This window comes from Eremothecium sinecaudum, chromosome VIII, assembly GCF_001548555.1.
Source record: "Eremothecium sinecaudum strain ATCC 58844 chromosome VIII, complete sequence".
Taxonomy (NCBI): Eukaryota; Fungi; Ascomycota; class Saccharomycetes; order Saccharomycetales; family Saccharomycetaceae; genus Eremothecium; species Eremothecium sinecaudum.
Genome location: NC_030899.1, coordinates 225957 through 246137, shown reverse-complemented (window position 1 = coordinate 246137; position 20181 = coordinate 225957). Strand labels below are relative to the sequence as shown.

The window sequence follows — 20181 nt, the reverse complement described above, 5'->3', positions numbered from 1 at the left end:
ATATCATATTGTACGTGATCAACATTAATGTTACCCGGATTTGGTCAGAACTTTCTGAAATTTTTCAGTTAGCGATGATGAGATTAGGTCAAGAAATAGAATGAAGTAGTAGCGAAGATCCGATAATCTAATAAGCTGCCATCAGGTTTCCAACTCCAGTTCTTCGAGAACCATGTCCTTATTAGATTCCATGTTTTTATCAAAACTTATTAATGTTTCTAGGCATGCTAAGCGTTCTATCACATACCTTCATAGTGGTGCGAGAGTTCGTGGTTTAAAGAGAGACCCAGTAGAAATGTTGAAAAATCCAATGGGGCTTCACTACGATAAAGTTGAACCTGCCCAGTATCAAGATGTGGTTCGCAAAAACTTCAATTTGGAGAGTTATGGGTTGCAGCTGCCGGATTATGTTATACTGCAATGTCTAACACATAAGTCATTTGCTCAAGGATGTAAGCCATACAACGAGAAATTGGCGATTTTAGGAGGCCAATTTTTGAAGTATCGTGCTGCCGTTACTTATATGCAACTTTCAACTAGTGTATGCAAGGTTAATCCAAAAAAGATTCAAGAGCCAGTTAATGGCTTAAATTTTGCAAATTTGGGATCGGTAGTTGCTAAGTCAGTTCTATCCAAAGAAGTTGCATCTGAATTCGTCAAATCTAAAAATATTGATCATCTAATATTTTGGAATAAGCGAGATATTAATGAATCTGCCGAATTCAACGGAGTGCATACAATACACTCTACAGTGTTGAACGCTTTGATTGGCAGTGCATTGACATTTCATGGTCATGGAAAAACTATAGAATATATTGAAAAGGAATTGCTTGATATTAAGAAAGAAGGAAGTCTGGCTTACTTGTCTAACGCGGGACTGGCAAAAAACTAAGGCCTTTTGTACTTGTAAATAAATCATATTTCAATTCTGCGGATTTACCTCCATGTAATGATAAAGACTAATTACTTTACGTAATTATTGTAAATTCACTAATCTAGAAACAACCTAGGCCACCGGTTGAATAATGGTTTAGGATGTTTGTTTAACATGACAAAACATGCATGGCTAAAACGGGTAGCTAATAATACACATTTAAAATATAATATATAAACTTTTACAGAGGTAGCCACAACGGGCTCACTTTTCTGTCCCAAAACTCCCATACAGATTACTTTTTCTGTAACTTAGAATCCAAATATTCTATCTCTTCTTTTAAGCTTTCTTCCTCCACTGTCTTTACAAGCTCTTTTGTACATTTCGCAACGTCAAATGCTACACCTGCCAACCTTTGTTTGAAGTGTTTGTCTGCAAATTGACTATCAGTTGATTCAGTAGCAAATAGACCTTCTGGTGTTAAGTTACATAGTACTATCATCCTGCTGCGGCAGTCTGAAAGACTTTTGACAACCCAATTACCATGTTCTTTTAGTGTTGCATTTCTAGTTTGATTCATTGCGATGCTAGTAGCATCCACCATTTGACCTATAACTTGACTAATGGCACTTGATTCATACCTTAGGTTACCTGCAGTTGCTTTTGGTTCTTTAATACTAGTCAGTAGCGATTGGATGGTACATATTACGTCCATTGTTTGGTATTCCAAATAAAGTAGCAACTGCGATAAGGTATTGTCTGGATTTTCAATATCAAACTCATCTATGTTAAAATCCACCTCCGAGCTAGCTTCTGTAGGACCTGCATGTTCTTCATTTGGCTGCTCGTTTTCAGCAGCTACAGTTTCAACAGTAGAATTTTCAATTGGATTGACATCAACAGTCCGTGCCGTAGTTGAAGTTTTATCCAAAGATTTATTGGCTTCATCATTTGAAAAATAGTTGACAGCATTGCTTTCCATTTCATGTTCCTCAGATAATGTGTTTTTTGAGGGAGAATGAATTTCATGCTTAGAACTGGTTTTCGAGTCTACTTTGGATATGACCTCCAAGTCGAAGTCCGATGCTCGAAGAACTTCGCTAGTGTTACTATCACGCTTTGGTGTCCCTTCAGGCTGTGGCCCCTCAGGGTGCAGAGGATATAAATTATAAGAATTCTCTGACGAGGCACAACTGAGACGGTTCTTCTTCATATTCTCCTTTAACGCCTGGTAAGTATTTTCGTCATCACTTGGTGATGAAAATTCGGCAGATTCAGAGGAATTGTAATCATCTTTATATAAATCAGGCCTCAATCCTGAAAACGAAGTGCGCTTTACTGGAGTGGTAGACTTTTCAAGCATGCTATTGTTTCTGTCATTAAAAAGATTGCTGCGGGATATGATGGCAGGGTCCTGAGAAGTAGCTTCTTCTTTTTCCGGTCCATTATCGGTACTAATTTGTGCAAAGCCTTTGTTGAATGGACCCTTTACGATAAACGGATTCCCCAGAGAAGATAAACTCTCCTTAGAACTTAAACTTTGGTGACTTACTTTCGGACTTTGATCTTTATTAGCTTCTATAGAATTGTCGATAATACCATTCTCTGGAGCAGCTTCTCCTTCAAACTGGGGATTTAATACTCCTGGTTTCTCAAAACCAGCATTGGGGATTTCTGCTTTCACAGAGTTAGCATTTTGTGCTTCTGGCCTACCAAGGTTAGAATATGGCGGTTCTGAACTCTCGAAATCGGCATTAGATGTTTCCGATTCCCCGAAACTGAAATTGTGGGCGTCTGGTCTGCCAAAGTTGGAATATGGAGCTTGTGACCTTTCGAAATCAGAATTGGGCCCTTCTGATTCCCCAAAACTAACATTTTGCATTTCAGACCTACTAAAGTTAGAATATGGTGCTTCCGATCTCTCAAATCCAGAATCAGTCCCTTCGGATTCCTGGAAACTAACATCTTGAGCTTCCGATCTCTCGAAGTTAGAATTTGGAGCCTCTGGTTTGCCAAAATTAACATTTTGTATTACTGATCTCTCTACATCACCATTGGGATCCTCAGATTCACCGAAACTAACATTTGGTGCTTCTGAACTGCTAAAGTTAAGGCTGGGAGCAGTCAGTTTCCCATAATTAATACTTGGTTCTACCAAACTACCCGATTTAGAGTTTTGTGCTTCTGATCTCCCGAAATTAACAGCTTGTGAAATAGACTTGCCTAAATTAAAATTTGATGCATCTGATCTTCCAAATTCAGCATTTAGTGCCTCAGATATCCGAAATTCAGCATTTGGTGTTTCTGGTATTCCATCCGAGATGACGCAGTCTTCCAACTCACTATTAGTGTTCTCAGGAGCAAACTCTGACTTTAATGCTCTATCAAAGTTCGTTTGACTTGGATCTATAACATCAGTCGTGGCAGTAATTGAAAACTCATCTGCAGAGGTAGTCTTTTGTCCGCCTTGATCCGATGTACCCGGTAGATCACCGATAACATGCCTTAAAGTAGAAGGACTACTACTTTTCACCGTTCTCAAACGACTATTTCCGTCCAGTGGAAGCGTCAGATTACGCTTATTTCTACTTTCATGCCCATCGGTCATCTTACCACTTATCAGAGAGGTCCCAGACAGTTTGGAAAGTGATGAAGAACTATCGACCTGTGGTAAACTGTTCACCCTTTGTATAATTCTCAACGGCTTAACCGAGTTTAGAATGCCTTCATCATCTATGAGACTTTCAGGAGATTTTTCCGACCTTGTAAGAGTATCCTTCAAATCAGTTTCAGACTCTGGTTTATTGAAAAGTGGATAACTACTATGTTGCTCGATACCAGCAACTCCAACTAGGTTGCATATGGTGAACGAAATACCGGTTAATGCACTTTCAACGGCAAACACCGGTAAAATAGTTGGGCTCTTAGCGTAATATCGAATAGCAGTTATAGCTTGAGACGTAGCGGCTTTTATCAGTATTGTCTCTTGGCTATAAGGTTGGTCTGAGATAAGTTTGAGAATACTTTCTACAGCATCTGAAACACGAGCAATATCTTCAAACAAAACCTCGCCGGACTTTTCGCCTTTACCCAAATGATTAAAAATTGTCTCCAACATAAAATTAAAATGTCTAATATGTGAAAGTGGAATGAGACCCTCAGACTTGATATACTTTGATATACTCTCCAAATCAAAAGCAGGTCCTTTGCGTGGTGGTTGATTGCCGTTAGACTTTGCAAGCTGGCCGGTCAAAAACTTTACTTTAAGGCCTAACTCCATATTCAACTGTTGCAAGGATTCATTTTGTATTGATAACTCATTCAATTGCGAAGTTATTAATGACATCTCTTTTTCATAGTTTTCGTTTACTCTTCTTGATGGTTCAGCTGGTTCCACCTTCCTTGGTTTTGGTTCACCCTTGGATAGCTTTAATGACTTATTTTCAGAAATTAAGTCTAAAAGCTGGCCTTTAAGGGCAGCAATTTTGGCTGTTGCTCCGTCTATATGAGTACCATTAATTGTCTGATCATTGTCTGCCAGTTGTAATGTCATTGTCAAATTTTTCCTTTGTAATGCTTCATTTTCCAAAGTTAACTCATACAACTGACCGTTCAAATTTTCTAGCTGCTGTTTAATGTCGCCAGTAATATTCTCCTGCTTGGCCGTCAATCTTTGCATTTGCAATTCACTACGCGTATCTTCCAATAGATTAATTGTTTCCTTCAATTGGTCACGTAGAGTTTGGTTCTCGCCTGCCAATTTCAAGACCTGATTGGCCAGGTCCTTTACTTTAACCTCTAGCCTTTCATTTAATTCCTTAAGCTCCCTTACGTTCCGCGATTCTTCCTCCAAGGAACCAGATGCTCTACTTTTACTTTTAGAGTGCATGGCCTTTCTTGGAGTCGTTGGGCCTCTTTTCGGCGAATCATTTACATGATTGTCCTCATTTTCATGATTTTCATGATTTTCATCAATTTTATACATTGAGCTTCTTTTACCATTCATCTCAAGAGATCCCCGGTCACCCACCGTTTTAGCATTGTTACTAATCGCATCTTCATCATCCGTAGACCAATCTATAGAAGCCCTCTTTGGAATGACTTGTGCCGTATGCGCATATTTGTTCTCAGTAATATTGCGAGATGGTCGCTCAAAATTTTCGCCGAGCTTCCCACCATTCTCTAATTGTTCCTGATGGCTACTCCTCTTGACCTGTCTGGAGGGTGATTTTACGTTGCTCTGGTCTGGGACATCAACGGCTCCTCCAGACTCTTCTTGCGATTTTCGGTGATGTCCTTGAGGCGAATCACGCACAATTGACGTTTTTCCGCGTCCCTCTGCGCGACCCTCGGGCGCTATGCAACCATCAGACTCCCTTAGAGCATAAGCATCTCTTACCTTAACATGATACCCACGTCTCCTAATCTCAAAAATAATATCATCCACCAAGTCACCAAATCGCATTTGAGACAAATTGGCTAGTTTTTCACGCGCCTGATTCCTTTTATCGTGGAAATTTTTTTTAGGTAACAAATGATTGGGCTGCTGTTGTGTCTCATCTATCCTACGCTGAAGCTCATCATGGACATCCGTACTAAGTTCCAGAAAATGCCCCGCGGGAAGCTTCAGTAACTTCGCTCTCGCTTTCTGGGCCCTTGAAGATGACGATCTGTCTTGCGGTGCTCCCGTAACCTCGCAAAACTGCCTCAGTGCCAAGTAATAACCATGTATTTGGTTAAGCTGCTCCGAAGAGAGCTCCTTCTCATCACTATCCATTCTTTCTCAGTTTTATATTACTTTTTTTACTTTTATTCTCAAAAGCACAAAGTTGTAAGCACCTAATTAACCAAATTTGTGCAATTGTCATGGAGTAAACATATCAGTCAAAATTAAAAAGAAAGCGTCAAGTTTTCATATAAACGTTAACTCCTCAAAATTGGGGGAAAAAATCAAATGTCATTGAATACGACCGCCAACATGATGTCATGTTCATGATTGTATGTGTTCCACATGGCGTCTGGCCAACTGCCTTATCTGAAAAACATGACGGCGCAAAAAGTTTGCTGTTATATGTTCCTATTTAATTTGTTCCAGTCTTCAGGGCTGAAACGCTTATTGCAGTATTTATTTAAGATCACTTGCTTATATATTTTTTACATTTTCGCTTCTATATGCTATATTTACCTTATCCACAGTTGCCAAGACTGTTGGGGTACCTACGATATATCGTATGAACTGCATTATCTATGCTTCTAATTACGACCGGTATTTACTACTTTCTACGTGTGACAGCTCAGTATCCAACGGATCGCAGATAATCGCGATGCTCCTGATCACATGACTGGTGAATAATCATTATATACGCGAAAACTGCATTTTCGTGAAGGTTAAACGTAGTATAAACCATAAGCCTCTTTTCTCCCGTGTCGTTTCCAATCACGCTGTCGAAACTTCGGAACAAGAAAGGTTGCAGGACGACTAGATAATCATAGATTTAGGTTCATCAGCTACCCAATCAAATATCTTGACGAGGGTGGACAATTTCATTGCCTGAAGTTCATTTTTACGCCAAGGTCGACCTTAAAAACAGCATCTAACTTTTGTTAACACGATGTTCCACCTGGCACAAGGAATATATCGCAACTGGAATAAGCGAGAGCAGTATTCCGTGCTTATATTAGGCTTGGACAACGCTGGAAAGTCCACATTCCTAGAGCAATTGAAATCTATATACCGGTTAAGTTCACGTCCTCTAGAAAAAATTGTACCTACCGTAGGTCAGAACGTGGCTACTATCCCAGTAGATAAGAACACGCTGCTAAAATTCTGGGATGTGGGAGGTCAAGAAGCATTACGCGCGATGTGGTCCGAATATTATATTCACGCACATGGGATAATATTTATTATCGACAGCTCAGATAAGTACCGTTTAGAGGAGTGTTGCGATTCCTTACAAAAAACCATCACGGATGACGACATAGAAGGTATTCCTATTATTATGCTCGCTAATAAACAAGATCGTGAAGATAAAATGGAACTTCACGACATAAAGCAAGTTTTTAATAAACTAGCACAGCATTTAGATGCTAGAGATAGTCGAGTACTGCCGGTAAGTGCTTTGAATGGCGAGGGCATTGCGAGCGCTGTAGAGTGGTTACTTATTCGTATAAAAAGAAATAAGCGTGCCCGCCCACCTGTATACAGGTAAATAGCCGCTGGATATATTATTTTTGTCATGATAGAGTAATTTTAATAAAATTGATTTTAATTGTTTAGCACGTGACGTCCCTAAAAAGTAGTAGCCACTGCTATCAGTGTGTGCCCTATCGCCGCAATCGGTAATGATTTGCAGATCGCTGCGGCGCTCTAATCATCTGGTCAGTTACAGTCCAAAGCTACCGGATCTATATATCTAGCACTAGCGGGTTGCATCTTGTGTACTTTAGAAGTGAGCACGTGCCGTAATTATTTTCCTACCTGTCACGCCATGATTTAAAGGTATCTCGTAATTGTCTTGTGTAAAAGCTGATTACCCTTTGTTTAGAGCGATTGTCTTTATAGCGGAATGGGCCCCTTTGTTTAAAATTAGAACAATCGATAACAAATTTCAAACCGGGTAACTCCATTGTTAGAAAGAAATATAAGCGAGATGAACGGTTAATCCTGTTATTCCTTACAGCAATCCCTTATAAGGCGATCGACTTTACTACAGGTTTACAATCATAGATATATATTTTGACTAATACTTTTGCATTTCTAAAGTTACGGGTTGGGGGCTGAACAAATCGTTGTACTATGGCTGAGACGGAACTAAGTAAGTTACTACCTTCGCTGAACTCGGCCAAGTCCAGGAGGATTGGTAAATATTGGATATTTATCTCTTTGATAGCTATTGTGATTGGTGCTATCCATATTTTTGACCAACTGCTAGGTTTAGACAATAGGTCGGCGGTTAAAAAAAATGTGATATTTTTTATTTCCGATGGTATGGGCCCTGGTTCACTTTCCTTGGCGAGGTCATATATGCAGAATAAGGAAGGTAGGAATTTTGATGAGGTCTTAAATTTGGACTATCATTTAGTTGGCAGTTCCAGAACCAGGTCTTCTTCTTCTCTTATTACGGATTCTGCAGCTGGCGCGACAGCGTTTTCTTGCGGAATGAAGACGTACAATGGAGCTATTGGAGTAGACAGCAACGCGGAAGCATGTGGTACGATCCTTGAGACTGCAAAGCTAGCAGGTTTTATGACTGGGTTGGTTGTTAGGTCGAAGATAACGGATGCGACGCCGGCGGCTTTTTCCGCTCATGTGGAATCCCGCAGCCACGAGGATGTAATTGCTACACACCAGATCGGCGACTACTCTCTTGGACGTATGGTGGACTTGATGATAGGAGGCGGCAGAGCTAATTTCTACTGCGCTGCGGATACAACATATGGGAACCATGGCATAAGAAAAGATAATCGTAATTTGATAGATGAAGCGCTTGCGGACGGTTGGCAATACGTGGGCGATTATGCAGAGTTCAAACATTTGGGTAATGGGAGGAATATCTCTTTCCCATTGCTTGCTTTATTATCTGATTTCGATATGCCCTTTGTTCTTGATCAGGGATACGAACTGCCCACTCTTGAGGAGCAAGCAATCTTCGCAATGAACGCACTAAGCGAGGCAACAAAAGACTCTGACCGGGGGTTCTTCCTCATGATAGAAGGTTCAAGAATTGACCATGCTTCGCATGCTAATGATCCTGCCGCTCATGTCGAAGAGGTGCTCGATTTCGATAGCGCTTTTCAAGCTGCTGTTAACTTCGCTGACCGTACTTCAGTAGAGACGCTCATCATTTCGACGTCAGATCACGAGACAGGTGGTTTGGCGATTGGAAGGCAAATCGGTGATGACTATCCGGAGTACGTTTGGAAACCTGAGGTCTTGGCACGCGTAAGACATTCTACGCAATATCTAACGCAAAAATTAACAACGCGATTTTCAAATGAGACCGACGTTGATGTGATGAAAAGCTACGTAAAAGAGGAAATCTTCGAAAAGGGTTTAGGAATAAAGGACTATGACGATGCAGAGGTAGAGGCGATTATAAATGAGAATGATGCTATGGTTGTGTTTGCAAGGTTGTCTGATATGTTGTCTAGGAGAGCTTTAATTGGATGGTCGACTTCGGGGCATACTGCTGTGGATGTTAATGTTTACGCATATTCAAATAAAGTATCCTCATGGATGAGAGTCAAACAATACCTAATGGGAAATCAGGAAAATACCGGTATTGGTGGTTACGTTGCAAACTACCTAGGACTTGACTTACAGAAAACTACAAACCTTCTAGCATATCGCACCCCACCAGAGTCATAGGTAGGATATTTGTGCGTTCAGCATATGGCTACCGGAATATAGAAATGTACAAAGGATACATCGATATATGTATACGTAGATATATATATATGTAGATATATATGTATATGTATGTATATATATAGTTTAAATTATACATAAATATGATTCAATTATTCAAAATTCGATCTATTATTGATGAAGAATTTATTCCTCGATATGGTAGACTAGATAATTGGGCAAACCAAATACTTTATAACCTAACCTCTTAGCCATTTTCGCAAACCCTTCAGTCTCTATCAAATGGTAAAATGGGAAATTTGGGAACATTGCACCGTCCCTGTGTACATGTGCTTTCACTAACGTACAACCACCACCAACACCATCTAATGGGATTTCCTGTGATGGATTACCTGAAGGATCATAAATCTTTGCCATCAAAACCCTATAAGTGGCAATCTCAGCATAGCCCTCCACTATAATTTCATCCTCAGCCATCTTTGAAGCCAACATTAAACCAGTGTCACTTTCTTGCCAGTTATTGAAGTCATACGGCCTAATATCTTTCTGTTTATCATCATTGATGAACCTTTGGAAGACGTTAGCTGATAAGACTTCCTTATCATGCATTGCCATCTCTTCAATGACGGATGGTGAGGTCTCGACTATATCGGCATCTAGCCATAATACCCATGATGTAAGAGGACCTATAGTAGAGAATAGCAACTCATTTCTTGCAGATGCCATAGCTGCACGCCTCTCCTTCTGAACCTTATAAGCATGTCTATCTTTCTCATCCAATTGATCGAATGAAGCTGAATCCTGTCTCAATATGGTTACCTTGGCAAACCTTTGATTTTTGGCCCCGCTCTGTATTTTCTTCACAGCAGACTCCAACAACTTCAAGGCTTCATCACCAGTAGAAGATCTAGGAATAATAAAACCTAGTTCCATATACTCACGTGGATATGTTAAAGCTAATAAGTTCTCCCAGTACTGGTTATGGAACCTTTGCATTGGCGTCAAAATCAAGACGCGCTCTTTATTGGCAGCCGGCGTTTTCGTAGTCTTCAAAGTATTTAAATCAAAGTGCTCAACCCTATCATTGTTGACCTGCTCGTTTGCTCTACCGCTGAATAGCCTGCTTGGTTTATATTTGTATGAATACTTGCGAGCTTTAAACTTGCTAGAATGAGGGAAATGCCACGTGCCTTCCACTTCATGTGTCCATTTGTGATTAGAAATGGAAGTCTCTCTCCCTATTAAAGATCCCTCTCTGGAAAATAATATGAAGTATATTAGAGTGATCGTAACGATTGGAAACAATACAACACCTAATGGTGACCTCTTTAATCGAGTAACCAACATGGATAGAGACATAATGAAAAGATTTTGTGAAATATTTCTTCTCAGGTTTTCCTCTGTTATATCCTTTGGGAATGGACCCTATCAAAATCTAAAACCACTTGGATCGGAACCAGTTTTGATGCTGTTGCAGGGCTACTCTACAGTTCTAGTTACGTTGAAGTTCGGTCTTCCTCAGGAAGGGACGTAACATTCTTAGGTAGCTACAATAAACAGCTGTGCGTCATATCTTACGAGTCATTACCCGGCCATGCGCCAACTGATCACGTGCTTTAATTGAGTAGCTTAATATTTATGCTAAATTCATCTAACAGTGAGAAGATTGTATGAGGATAATTGAGTATGGTTAGATTGGTGATATGCCATCTCCCTTTTCTAATATTCCCTTCTCGTACAACAAGTAATGATTTTTAGAGTTAAACGTTAATATTAAGAATTAAAAATACTCTGCACACTGCAGATAACAATATCACAGCACAATACATAAAGTTATACACATATATATGCGCATTATATACGTCAACTGTTGCTCAATCACTTCGCCCGGGGAAGTACATAAGTCTTGGGAAATGGTTGTATGCTTTCATTGCATGTCTTTCTCTGTACCATTATTAAGCTTCTTAGATTCGTCCCAGACTTTATCACAAATACTAATAAACATCTTCTTGTCTGTCTTATCCTTGATGGAGGAAAACTCGAATGCAAAGGTATCGTCCAAGATGGTAATTTCTCCCCTGATGCTTTCGCCGGGTACAACATGTGCAGTGGGAGCATTTGCAGAGACCGTCTCAGATCCTTGCGCGGAAGCATTTTTCAAAGTAGTGGAGGCGTCCTCTTCCGGGACGTCCAGAGCGGTATCTTCTGCATCTGGACCACTTTCATCGACCTCCGGATCAGATGACAGCTTGCTGCGCTTACCAAAAAACTCCTCCTGCGCGCTAAGAGGCTGGGCCTTGAGAGGTGCCCATTTGGATGTGTTGTTGGCAAATACATCGCGCGTGGGGATCACGTTCTGCCTAGTACCCTCCAAAAAGCTTTCAAAATCCACTTGAACCTTATTGGCACTGCCAGTTTGGACACGAGGCTTTGCGGTGGGTACTGCAGAATGCGGGCCAAATTGCTGCCCGTAAGATGAGTTTATACGCGGACACGCCGTCGCAAGGTGTGGCATCATCATGTACATAGGCGCGGAATATTGAGGTTGACTAGATTGCGGGTAATACTGCGGTCCATACGGATACATGGGCATCAATGGCGGGTACCCCATATGGACTAACGCGCCCGCGCGGCGGCCTCCAGCACCATAGCGCAACGACTGTTTCCCCATGTACTGCACCCGAGGCTTTAGAACCCTGTTCTGCTGCTGCTGCAGCGCCTGTTGGTAATTAGTAATATGCGCAGGTGCAGATTCAACTGCAAGTGCGCAAAGACCATCGGGTCCGGCATTATTGATACTCGTACCACCAATATTTAGCGGACGGGGCATCCGATTCCTACGCAGAGACTTCCCACGAGGTCTCATTAGCGTACTGCTGCCCTGTGACGGCACAGTATCATTCACAGGTGGCGCTTCAACGCTCTGTGACGTTTCCGCGACGTTATTAATAGTACCAAGTTTTTCAATTTGCCGTCGTTGCTCCTTCGCGATCGATTTGGAGATCCGCATGGTAGTCAGCATCTTATTGTCCATATTCTCACTCGAAAGGCCTGGAGAAATACATTGAATACCAAGCTGCTGTAGCTTCAATGTGTCATCCACCGGCTCGGTAGGAACTTCTAGGCTAGTTGAAGAAGTCGTCATCTCGGCCATTATAGTTAAATGTATTTATCGCAGTAGTCACTAGTCTCTCTTATGAATCTTTAGCAACTACCTAGCACATTTTCCAGCTCCACTGGTTTTGTATGAGCCCTATATTGTCCAAGTGTATCAATTCTTGCGACGATGAAACATATCGATGATGGTTGAAAAGGCACGTCACGTGACACACCACCCGCCAGTTCCTTCGTGACGTTCAAGTTCCGCGCGATATCACCCGGCCTTTTCAACAAAAAAAGGGTGCGTAATATTGCATTTATTGCATTATAAGCTCGCACTTTCATCACACGCTTCTTAACCACACCGAACCACCAATGTCCGTACTCTATGTCAATAAGCGTATCCGCTGTCTCGTCCCCAAGTTGCTCGTTTCCCACCTGGGGCTGAAAGTGGAAATTAGAGACCCAGACCAATATCTAGAAGAATGGTCCAAGAATTTCCCTCTCAGGAAGGTTCCCTGTCTTATCACTGCTACAGGAGCCAAATTGACTGAAGTTATACCCATTATGATTTACTTGTTAAAGACCTCTCCAGACTATAAAACAAGAGAAAGGTTACTACACACCTCTGATCTCTCTAAACATACACTTATTTTAATGTACTTATCACTTGCAAACACAGATTTCTGTATTAATATGGCTACAATGCTAACCCAGATTAAAGGTGAAAAGCCATATGACAAGAATTCTTTTGAAGAAGCCTCTAAAAATTTGGATGCTATTACCGACGTTTATGAGAAAAGGTTATCGAATATAAATTATTTGGCCGAGACTGAAGAAGCCACTCTAGCGGACCTATTCACGGCGGCAATTTTTAGGAGGTGCTTTGAATTTTTTTATGGAGCAGAATGGCGCAATAATCACCCAGCGATTACGAAATGGTTCTACGATGTTATAGAGTTGCCTATTATGTCGCCCTACTATCAAGATTTTAAAGCGTGTGACATTGCTATGGCAGTCCCCGCTATTTCGGACGGAAGTAAGCCGGAAAAAAAACGTTAAAAAAGGTTGCGGATAATAGGGGTCATTGATTCCCAAATACAGGGGTGAATGAAACAGCATGGTTCGTTGGAGTAATCAATCAATAAGCAACCTCTCACGGGGTTTAGCTGTAGAGCAGATACACTATGGAAATATCGGTCGAAGAGAGATAGTTCATTGATATTTTGAATGGTTATATAAATGAGGGTTTTGAGTAGAAGAGAGGTACAGAATGAGTGGTAGGTAGTTTGGAATTAAGATCAGTGTCTTATAAGTGTTTCTTAAAGTTAAACACGATACTATTTGATTGAATTTTGGGGCTAATGTCTAGTGAAGATAATACAAATACTGCCGACGTCAGAGATGACAGGGTTGTGACTAACTCGCTTGGTAAGCCGCTTGGTGACCCATTTGCCACCCAGCGGGTTGGGCAACACGGGCCGCTGTTGATGCAGGACTACAACTTGGTTGATTTGCTTGCCCACTTCAACAGAGAGCGGATACCGGAGAGGAACCCTCATGCGCACGGGTCAGGGGCGTTTGGGTACTTTGAGGTCACAGACGACATCACGGACGTGTGCGGTTCTGCCATGTTTTCCGAGATAGGTAAGAAAACGAGGTGTTTGGTGCGTTTCTCGACTGTGGGAGGTGAGAAGGGGTCCGCTGACACTGTGCGTGATCCCCGTGGGTTTTCCACTAAGTTTTACACTGAGGAGGGTAATTTGGACTGGGTCTACAACAACACTCCAGTGTTCTTTATCAGGGACCCTGCGAAGTTCCCTCACTTTATCCACACGCAGAAGAGGAACCCGAAGACGAATTTGAAGGATGCGAACATGTTCTGGGATTTCTTGACTACGCCCGAGAACCAGGTTGCGATCCATCAGGTGATGATTTTGTTCTCGGACCGTGGTATCCCAGCTTCTTACAGACACATGAACGGTTACTCCGGACACACCTACAAGTGGTCTAACAAGAAGGGCGACTGGCGCTATGTCCAGGTACACATCAAGACCGACCAGGGAATCAAGAATCTAACGCATGAAGAAGCTGGGAAGCTTGCCGGTGAGAACGCAGATTTCTGCCAGGAAGACTTAGTAAACTCAATTGAAAAGGGTGACTACCCTTCGTGGACTGTCTATATCCAGACCATGACCGAGGAGGAAGCCAAGAAGTTGCCATTCTCTGTGTTTGACTTGACCAAGGTATGGCCTCAAAAGGACTTCCCATTGCGCCGCGTCGGTAAGATGGTCTTGAACGAGGTGCCAAAGAATTTCTTTGCTCAAGTGGAACAGGCCGCATTTGCTCCAAGTACCACTGTGCCTTATCAGGAGCCTAGTGCCGATCCTGTGTTACAGGCTCGTCTATTTGCTTATGCAGATGCTCACCGTTACAGAATTGGGCCTAACTACCACCAGGTCCCTGTAAACTGCCCATACGCTTCCAAGTCTTTCCACCCAGCTATCAGAGACGGTCCAATGAACGTTGACGGTAATTTGGGTAGCGAATCCAACTACCTCAACACCTCAAACAGCTACAAGTTCGCAGCTGCTAACATCCCCATCCAGGAACACCAAGAGAAATGGTCCGGCCCTGCTCTTCCATTCCACTGGGCCACATCTCCAGGCGATATCGATTTTGTGCAAGCCAGAGACCTCTACACGAAAGTGCTTGCCCGTCAACCAGGCCAGCAGAAGAACCTCGCACACAATGTTGCTGTCCATGTTTCTAATGCTTCTCCAGATATCCAGGAGCGCGTCTTTGCCATGTTCCACCGTGTTGATCCAGGTCTTGGTGACGCTATTAAGACAGAGGCTCTTTCATTGTCGAAGCCTGCTGGAACTAAATTATAGTGGACTCATCGTCTGCACCTTAATGCCTGTCTATTATTTAACTTATTTATTACCTTTTAGTACTCTATGAATTGATTTAGTACTTAGTGAGATGAGTTACATCTTTCGTCTATAGTTGCGGTCCTGCTGCTTTTAATCTCGTTTAATTTATTTAACTTTCCGTCTAAACTTTGTTGTATATGAAAAACTGCGTTCTATACTCACAAACATTCTACAGAATATTAGGAAGATATCCGATACGAAGAAAATAATAATCAATTCAGTATCCCCCCCTCATATATGACTGTACAACATAAAACCATGCCGCAAGTCACAATCCTTACGATGGCTGAAGATATTTATTACAATCTAGTTACTTCTATCGTACAAGACATTGTTTCTAGAGCCACTAGTCAAAACCAATTTTTAAATGCAAGATACCCAAATAATCCAACATTAAATTATGATCCAAACGGTAAACTTGATATATACGGTCGCCAGAAACAGCAAGAATCATCGATATACTTCAGATGTAATAATTGTGATAGGGATATTTCAGCAAATAGGTTTGCTGCCCATTTAGAGAGATGCATGAGCAGAGGCGGTAGAAGAGGATAATAACGTCGCCGGTGGACACTAAAACCGCTAAATGTCACAGATAGATAACGGCAGTAGGACAGCAAGGGTATATCCTTTCTCTTCTTGGCAGTCCATCAATTGAAGGCATAACCTATCTCATCACTTTAGACGGGCATTTAGAGAATCCCAAATACAGGAGAAAGGGGGCACACTACGTATGCGGTTACTGCCTAACTTCTCTAAACAAAGTAAGCACCAATAGTCGCTCCAGTATTCTATATTTGTGCTTACTATTAGACAAGAATGTCTCAGTTGTTGGAGAATTTAGACACGGAATTCAAAAGGTTTTACGATGGTGATGATATTCGTAACCATGTCTTAAAGAAATGCCTCACTGAAACACATGAGTTCAAGCTTCAGTTAAAGAAGTTAAAGGCGCATTTGAATAAACAACAGCAAGAACTTCAGTCCGGTAAAGTGGAAGATGAGGCCAGTTTTAATAAGAAACGTCAATTAATTTCTGAGAAGTTACGCAAAACACATAATGCTTGGGATGCAAATATTCGGAAATCATGTAAAGCAGCTATAGTACAACAAAATAGGTTCGAGAAGCACGCAGTTAGTAAACTGTTTGATTTTGAGCTAGAAAAAGTATACACAAACAGGTTACCACCCCATGCTAAGGAATATGTGGCCTCTGCTATTGGTAAGCACCTTGCTCGCTATAATATAAGTAATGTTCCAATGCGCGAACGTGCTGAGATAGTTAATTACATGAAAACTTTATACGGTGTTGATGAACATATAACAGAGGAATATGTCGAAATGGGTCAGATTATACAGGATCTCAAGAGCGGGTCTCTAGAAAGCTGCATGAAGTGGTGTACGCCTGGATCCAACTTGCAGTTTGAGCTTTATCTTCTAAAAGCTAAACAGCTATTGCTAAGCGGGGACAAACTACTCTCGTATAACTACGTGATGGAAAACATTCCAGATATGATGATTAAAACCCGTAAGTATTGCATACGTCGCGATATCGGCGCGCTCCTAGGCAAAATAGTCGTAGGCGGCGAAGAAAGGTTCCATCTGTTAGAGGAAGAGATAAAAGCTCAGCTAGAAAAGTGCATCGCGTTGTTCACAAAGGATTACTGCAAAGCAAATAATCTTCTATACGATTCATCCTTGTTCCTCATACTTCTTAGTGGTATTATTTCTTTCCAATTTTTTATCAAGTACCAAACTATTAGAGCTGCTAGCCATGTAGACTGGTCAACAGAGGACGAGCTTCCATTCCATGTCAAACTTCCTGATTTTGTGTGCAATTTTCATCCTGTTTTCATTTGTCCTGTTCTCAAGGAGGAAACCACCATTGAAAACCCTCCATATTCATTACCTTGTCATCACATAATATCGAAGAAAAGTCTTGACAAGTTAAGTACAAACGGCACCTGTAACTTCAAATGCCCATACTGTCCTATAATGGCATCTAAAGCGAAGACCAAGAAGGTAAATTTTGCTAGATTGTAGTTAAACTTTTATTAACTAGATTTGTAAGTAGTCTGCAACAAGCAACAGTTCCAATGAAATTTCAGGTGGTACGTTAAATTCTGGTATATCTTCATCTGCGTCCTTATCCTTATTATCATACACATAATTTAAGTACTCAATAACTTTACTAAGGATCTTACCATCAGTTTCCGATAGCACTATTCTCCTCTCCTTTTGTTCAAGAAAAGATGAACTTAGCATCTTGCTCAAGGTAGGAGATTGCAGAGCTACTTGTTCTGGTATTTTGAATTCCTCACCATTCCCAGAAACCAAAGTAACCTCATCTACGCCTTCCATGATGCTTTAACGACGTGAATGTTCTTTCTTGAATTCCGCTTGTAGACTACTTTTAATACTGCGCTTTTACGGCTTGTATATTTTACCCCCGAGATTTATAGAGTAATCAACAGATGAATTTGTTACCACACATACAAACAACTAAATGACCGAAATGAACCCTAGTTTAGGTTGGGAGAGGTTATCAGATGTTTTCTATAGAAGTCGACAGCTAGGGGTTTGGGATTGGAGCCATAATAAAGAATTAATTCAAACTTTCTCAACAACACTCTGCGCGCTTTGTTTTGACCAGAAGATTCATTGCTATAATTATAATGGTGAGCTAATATGGCAATTAGATGTTAACAATTTACCTTCGAAGATAGTAACATTTTGTTTTGATGAGGACGAGCGGTTCATTTTAGTATTGCAAGATAGAATACGGAAAGTTGATGGTTGGTTTCCTTTAATTAGTAAAGATGCAAAATTACCTGAAGAAATAGGCGACATTATCTGGGATTACAAGAATGGGATTGTTGTTTTACAGTCTAGTCAAGATATATATAGGTATTATGATGATTCATTTGATTTGCTTTGCAAAAATGAAGATCGGTTTACGTTGGCTACAAAACACCACTGGTATGCCCAGAAAGATTTGGTTGTTTTATTGGGAAATAAAACTGTGTTTCATTTAACGGTTTCTACTAAGAGCTTTGAGAAGGCTATTTCAGGCTCATCGTGGCAAACCGTTAAGATATCTCCTAAGGGATTTGTGTGTTTATTCAATTTTAGGTTGAGTAATCTAGCAATTTACAAGAGTCCGTCAAAGTTTTTGCTGGAACAAACATTGGAAGAAAATCCAGATATAATTGCATGGTGTGGGAATGATACTGTGGCCTATTGTTCTCACGGTGGGGGAGAAGTGAAGTTAATTGGCCCTCAAGGGTCGTACATCACATTTTGGTATCCGGATATGATAATAGATCTAAGGACAGAAATTGATGGATTGAAGGTGCTAACTTCGAGTGCTACGAATTTTATTTCCAAGGTGGAGAAATATACTTCCAAAATATTCTCAATTGGTTCTACTGAGTCAAGCGCGATTTTATTGGATTCACTTGAATTATTATCGAATCACGCACCGAAGGCCATTGAAAATCTAAAAGTGATCAATCTCGAACAAGCAGTATTGGAATGTACGCTAGCTGCTAGAGATGAATTTTCGCCTTACTGGCAGAAGAGGCTTTTGTCTGCTGCATCTTTTGGAAAAGACTCTTTGTCTAGTGATTCCTTCGATCCCAAGGTTTTTGTAGATACTTGCAATTTACTGCGAGTACTCAACACGCTTTCGCAGTTGGGGTTGTCGATCACTGCGAAACAGTTGGATGGGTTTACAGTTGATGGAATACTAAGTAGGTTACTGAGGTTGCGAAAGTTTCATAAATGTATTCAAATTTGCAATTTCCTAAAGCATCATAATAGACTAGCAGATATTTTTCAGGAATGGGCACTTGCCAAGATTAAGCTATCTCCTGAGCTTGAAGACATGCAGCTATATCTTGTGATTAAAAACCAAGCCGCTAGACAGACGGTAGCTCCGCCCATGATAAATATTGCTCGGACTGCATTCCTTGAGGGAAGATTTGAACTTGCAAAGAACTTGACGTTAGATAGTACCCACCCCAAACAAAAGTTACAGTTATTACTAGATATGGATGAGGTCGAACTGGCATTAATAGAGGCTGTCAAAACGAATGATCCAACTTTAATTTTGACATTGTTACTAATCTTGAGGGATAAGTTAACGGTTGCCCAATTTACCAAGATCTTGATGTTAGTGATGAAAGAAAATCAGCTAATGTTGTTTTATGAACGTAATAACTGGAAATTTTTGTATGATTTCTACCGACAAACCGACAAATTCCAAGAACTAGCACAGGTATTGTTTGAAGAAGGTCAAAAAAACAATGAGTTATCCTCATACTTCCCACAGATAATAAATCTTCTAGGATTTGTGGTAGATAATCCATTAGTGAGCGAAAATAAAGAACTGCTAACAAGGTACAACTCGCTCTATGAATATCAACATGAGCTTACAACTCTGTTCCATCGCGATTTCAATAATATGACAATGGACAATACATTGACCACCCTAATCGAAATGGGACAGGAAAGGCATGTGGTTAAGCTGGTCAAGACATTTAAGTTAAGTGACAGAAAGTTTTACCAGATTAAATGCAAAACATTGTGCAAATTGGGACGATTTGAAGAACTATTTAATTTTGCAAAGGAGAAGAAATCGCCAATTGGTTATATGCCCTTCTATGAAGGCACGTTTAAGATGGGACATAAAAAGGAAGCTGCAGTTTATATTGATATGATAACTGGTTTATCAGCTCAAAAAAAGATTGACATGTACTTGGACTGTGGTTCCTATTGCGACGCTATTCAAATTGCTTCCAAAGAAAAGGATATAAATGCATTAAAACGCATTAAAAAACTAATCCCCGATAATCAGCCCCAATTGACAGTCATATTGCGCGAAGCAATGGGAAAGTTATAGT

At 40.8% G+C, this 20181-nt stretch overlaps 12 protein-coding genes across 12 annotated transcripts; 8 read left to right on the top strand and 4 right to left on the bottom strand.

Annotated features, from left to right (window-relative positions):
• Nucleotides 1-190: 190 nt before the first annotated feature.
• MRPL15 (mitochondrial 54S ribosomal protein mL57) lies at nt 191-892 on the top strand (the record flags this gene model as incomplete). The annotated part of the gene is made up of 1 exon (XM_018134143.1): nt 191-892. One exon carries the CDS (start codon nt 191-193, stop codon nt 890-892), a length of 702 nt encoding a protein of 233 aa, XP_017989585.1.
• A 277-nt stretch (nt 893-1169) lies between these two features.
• AW171_hschr84637 (HHL182Wp) lies at nt 1170-5651 on the bottom strand (the record flags this gene model as incomplete). Its single annotated transcript, XM_018134144.1, has 1 exon — nt 1170-5651. The coding sequence occupies one exon, from the start codon at nt 5649-5651 to the stop codon at nt 1170-1172; it is 4482 nt and encodes a 1493-aa protein (XP_017989584.1).
• An 835-nt stretch (nt 5652-6486) lies between these two features.
• Nucleotides 6487-7083, top strand: ARL3 (Arf family GTPase ARL3; the record flags this gene model as incomplete). The annotated part of the gene is made up of 1 exon (XM_018134145.1): nt 6487-7083. The coding sequence occupies one exon, from the start codon at nt 6487-6489 to the stop codon at nt 7081-7083; it is 597 nt and encodes a 198-aa protein (XP_017989583.1).
• Nucleotides 7084-7670: 587 nt separating this feature from the next.
• On the top strand, nt 7671-9242 carry PHO8 (alkaline phosphatase PHO8; the record flags this gene model as incomplete). The annotated part of the gene is made up of 1 exon (XM_018134146.1): nt 7671-9242. The coding sequence occupies one exon, from the start codon at nt 7671-7673 to the stop codon at nt 9240-9242; it is 1572 nt and encodes a 523-aa protein (XP_017989582.1).
• Nucleotides 9243-9428: 186 nt separating this feature from the next.
• Nucleotides 9429-10601, bottom strand: MNN9 (mannosyltransferase complex subunit MNN9; the record flags this gene model as incomplete). Its single annotated transcript, XM_018134147.1, has 1 exon — nt 9429-10601. The coding sequence occupies one exon, from the start codon at nt 10599-10601 to the stop codon at nt 9429-9431; it is 1173 nt and encodes a 390-aa protein (XP_017989581.1).
• A 568-nt stretch (nt 10602-11169) lies between these two features.
• On the bottom strand, nt 11170-12396 carry DIG1 (Dig1p; the record flags this gene model as incomplete). Its single annotated transcript, XM_018134148.1, has 1 exon — nt 11170-12396. One exon carries the CDS (start codon nt 12394-12396, stop codon nt 11170-11172), a length of 1227 nt encoding a protein of 408 aa, XP_017989580.1.
• A 320-nt stretch (nt 12397-12716) lies between these two features.
• CAM1 (translation elongation factor EF1B gamma) lies at nt 12717-13403 on the top strand (the record flags this gene model as incomplete). Its single annotated transcript, XM_018134149.1, has 1 exon — nt 12717-13403. The coding sequence occupies one exon, from the start codon at nt 12717-12719 to the stop codon at nt 13401-13403; it is 687 nt and encodes a 228-aa protein (XP_017989579.1).
• A 302-nt stretch (nt 13404-13705) lies between these two features.
• CTA1 (catalase A) lies at nt 13706-15235 on the top strand (the record flags this gene model as incomplete). The annotated part of the gene is made up of 1 exon (XM_018134150.1): nt 13706-15235. The coding sequence occupies one exon, from the start codon at nt 13706-13708 to the stop codon at nt 15233-15235; it is 1530 nt and encodes a 509-aa protein (XP_017989578.1).
• Nucleotides 15236-15514: 279 nt separating this feature from the next.
• Nucleotides 15515-15832, top strand: SGF11 (SAGA histone acetyltransferase complex subunit SGF11; the record flags this gene model as incomplete). The annotated part of the gene is made up of 1 exon (XM_018134151.1): nt 15515-15832. One exon carries the CDS (start codon nt 15515-15517, stop codon nt 15830-15832), a length of 318 nt encoding a protein of 105 aa, XP_017989577.1.
• A 264-nt stretch (nt 15833-16096) lies between these two features.
• Nucleotides 16097-17320, top strand: RMD5 (ubiquitin-protein ligase RMD5; the record flags this gene model as incomplete). The annotated part of the gene is made up of 1 exon (XM_018134152.1): nt 16097-17320. The coding sequence occupies one exon, from the start codon at nt 16097-16099 to the stop codon at nt 17318-17320; it is 1224 nt and encodes a 407-aa protein (XP_017989576.1).
• Nucleotides 17321-17335: 15 nt separating this feature from the next.
• Nucleotides 17336-17638, bottom strand: ELC1 (elongin C; the record flags this gene model as incomplete). The annotated part of the gene is made up of 1 exon (XM_018134153.1): nt 17336-17638. One exon carries the CDS (start codon nt 17636-17638, stop codon nt 17336-17338), a length of 303 nt encoding a protein of 100 aa, XP_017989575.1.
• A 145-nt stretch (nt 17639-17783) lies between these two features.
• VPS16 (tethering complex subunit VPS16) lies at nt 17784-20180 on the top strand (the record flags this gene model as incomplete). The annotated part of the gene is made up of 1 exon (XM_018134154.1): nt 17784-20180. The coding sequence occupies one exon, from the start codon at nt 17784-17786 to the stop codon at nt 20178-20180; it is 2397 nt and encodes a 798-aa protein (XP_017989574.1).
• Nucleotide 20181: the final 1 nt, after the last annotated feature.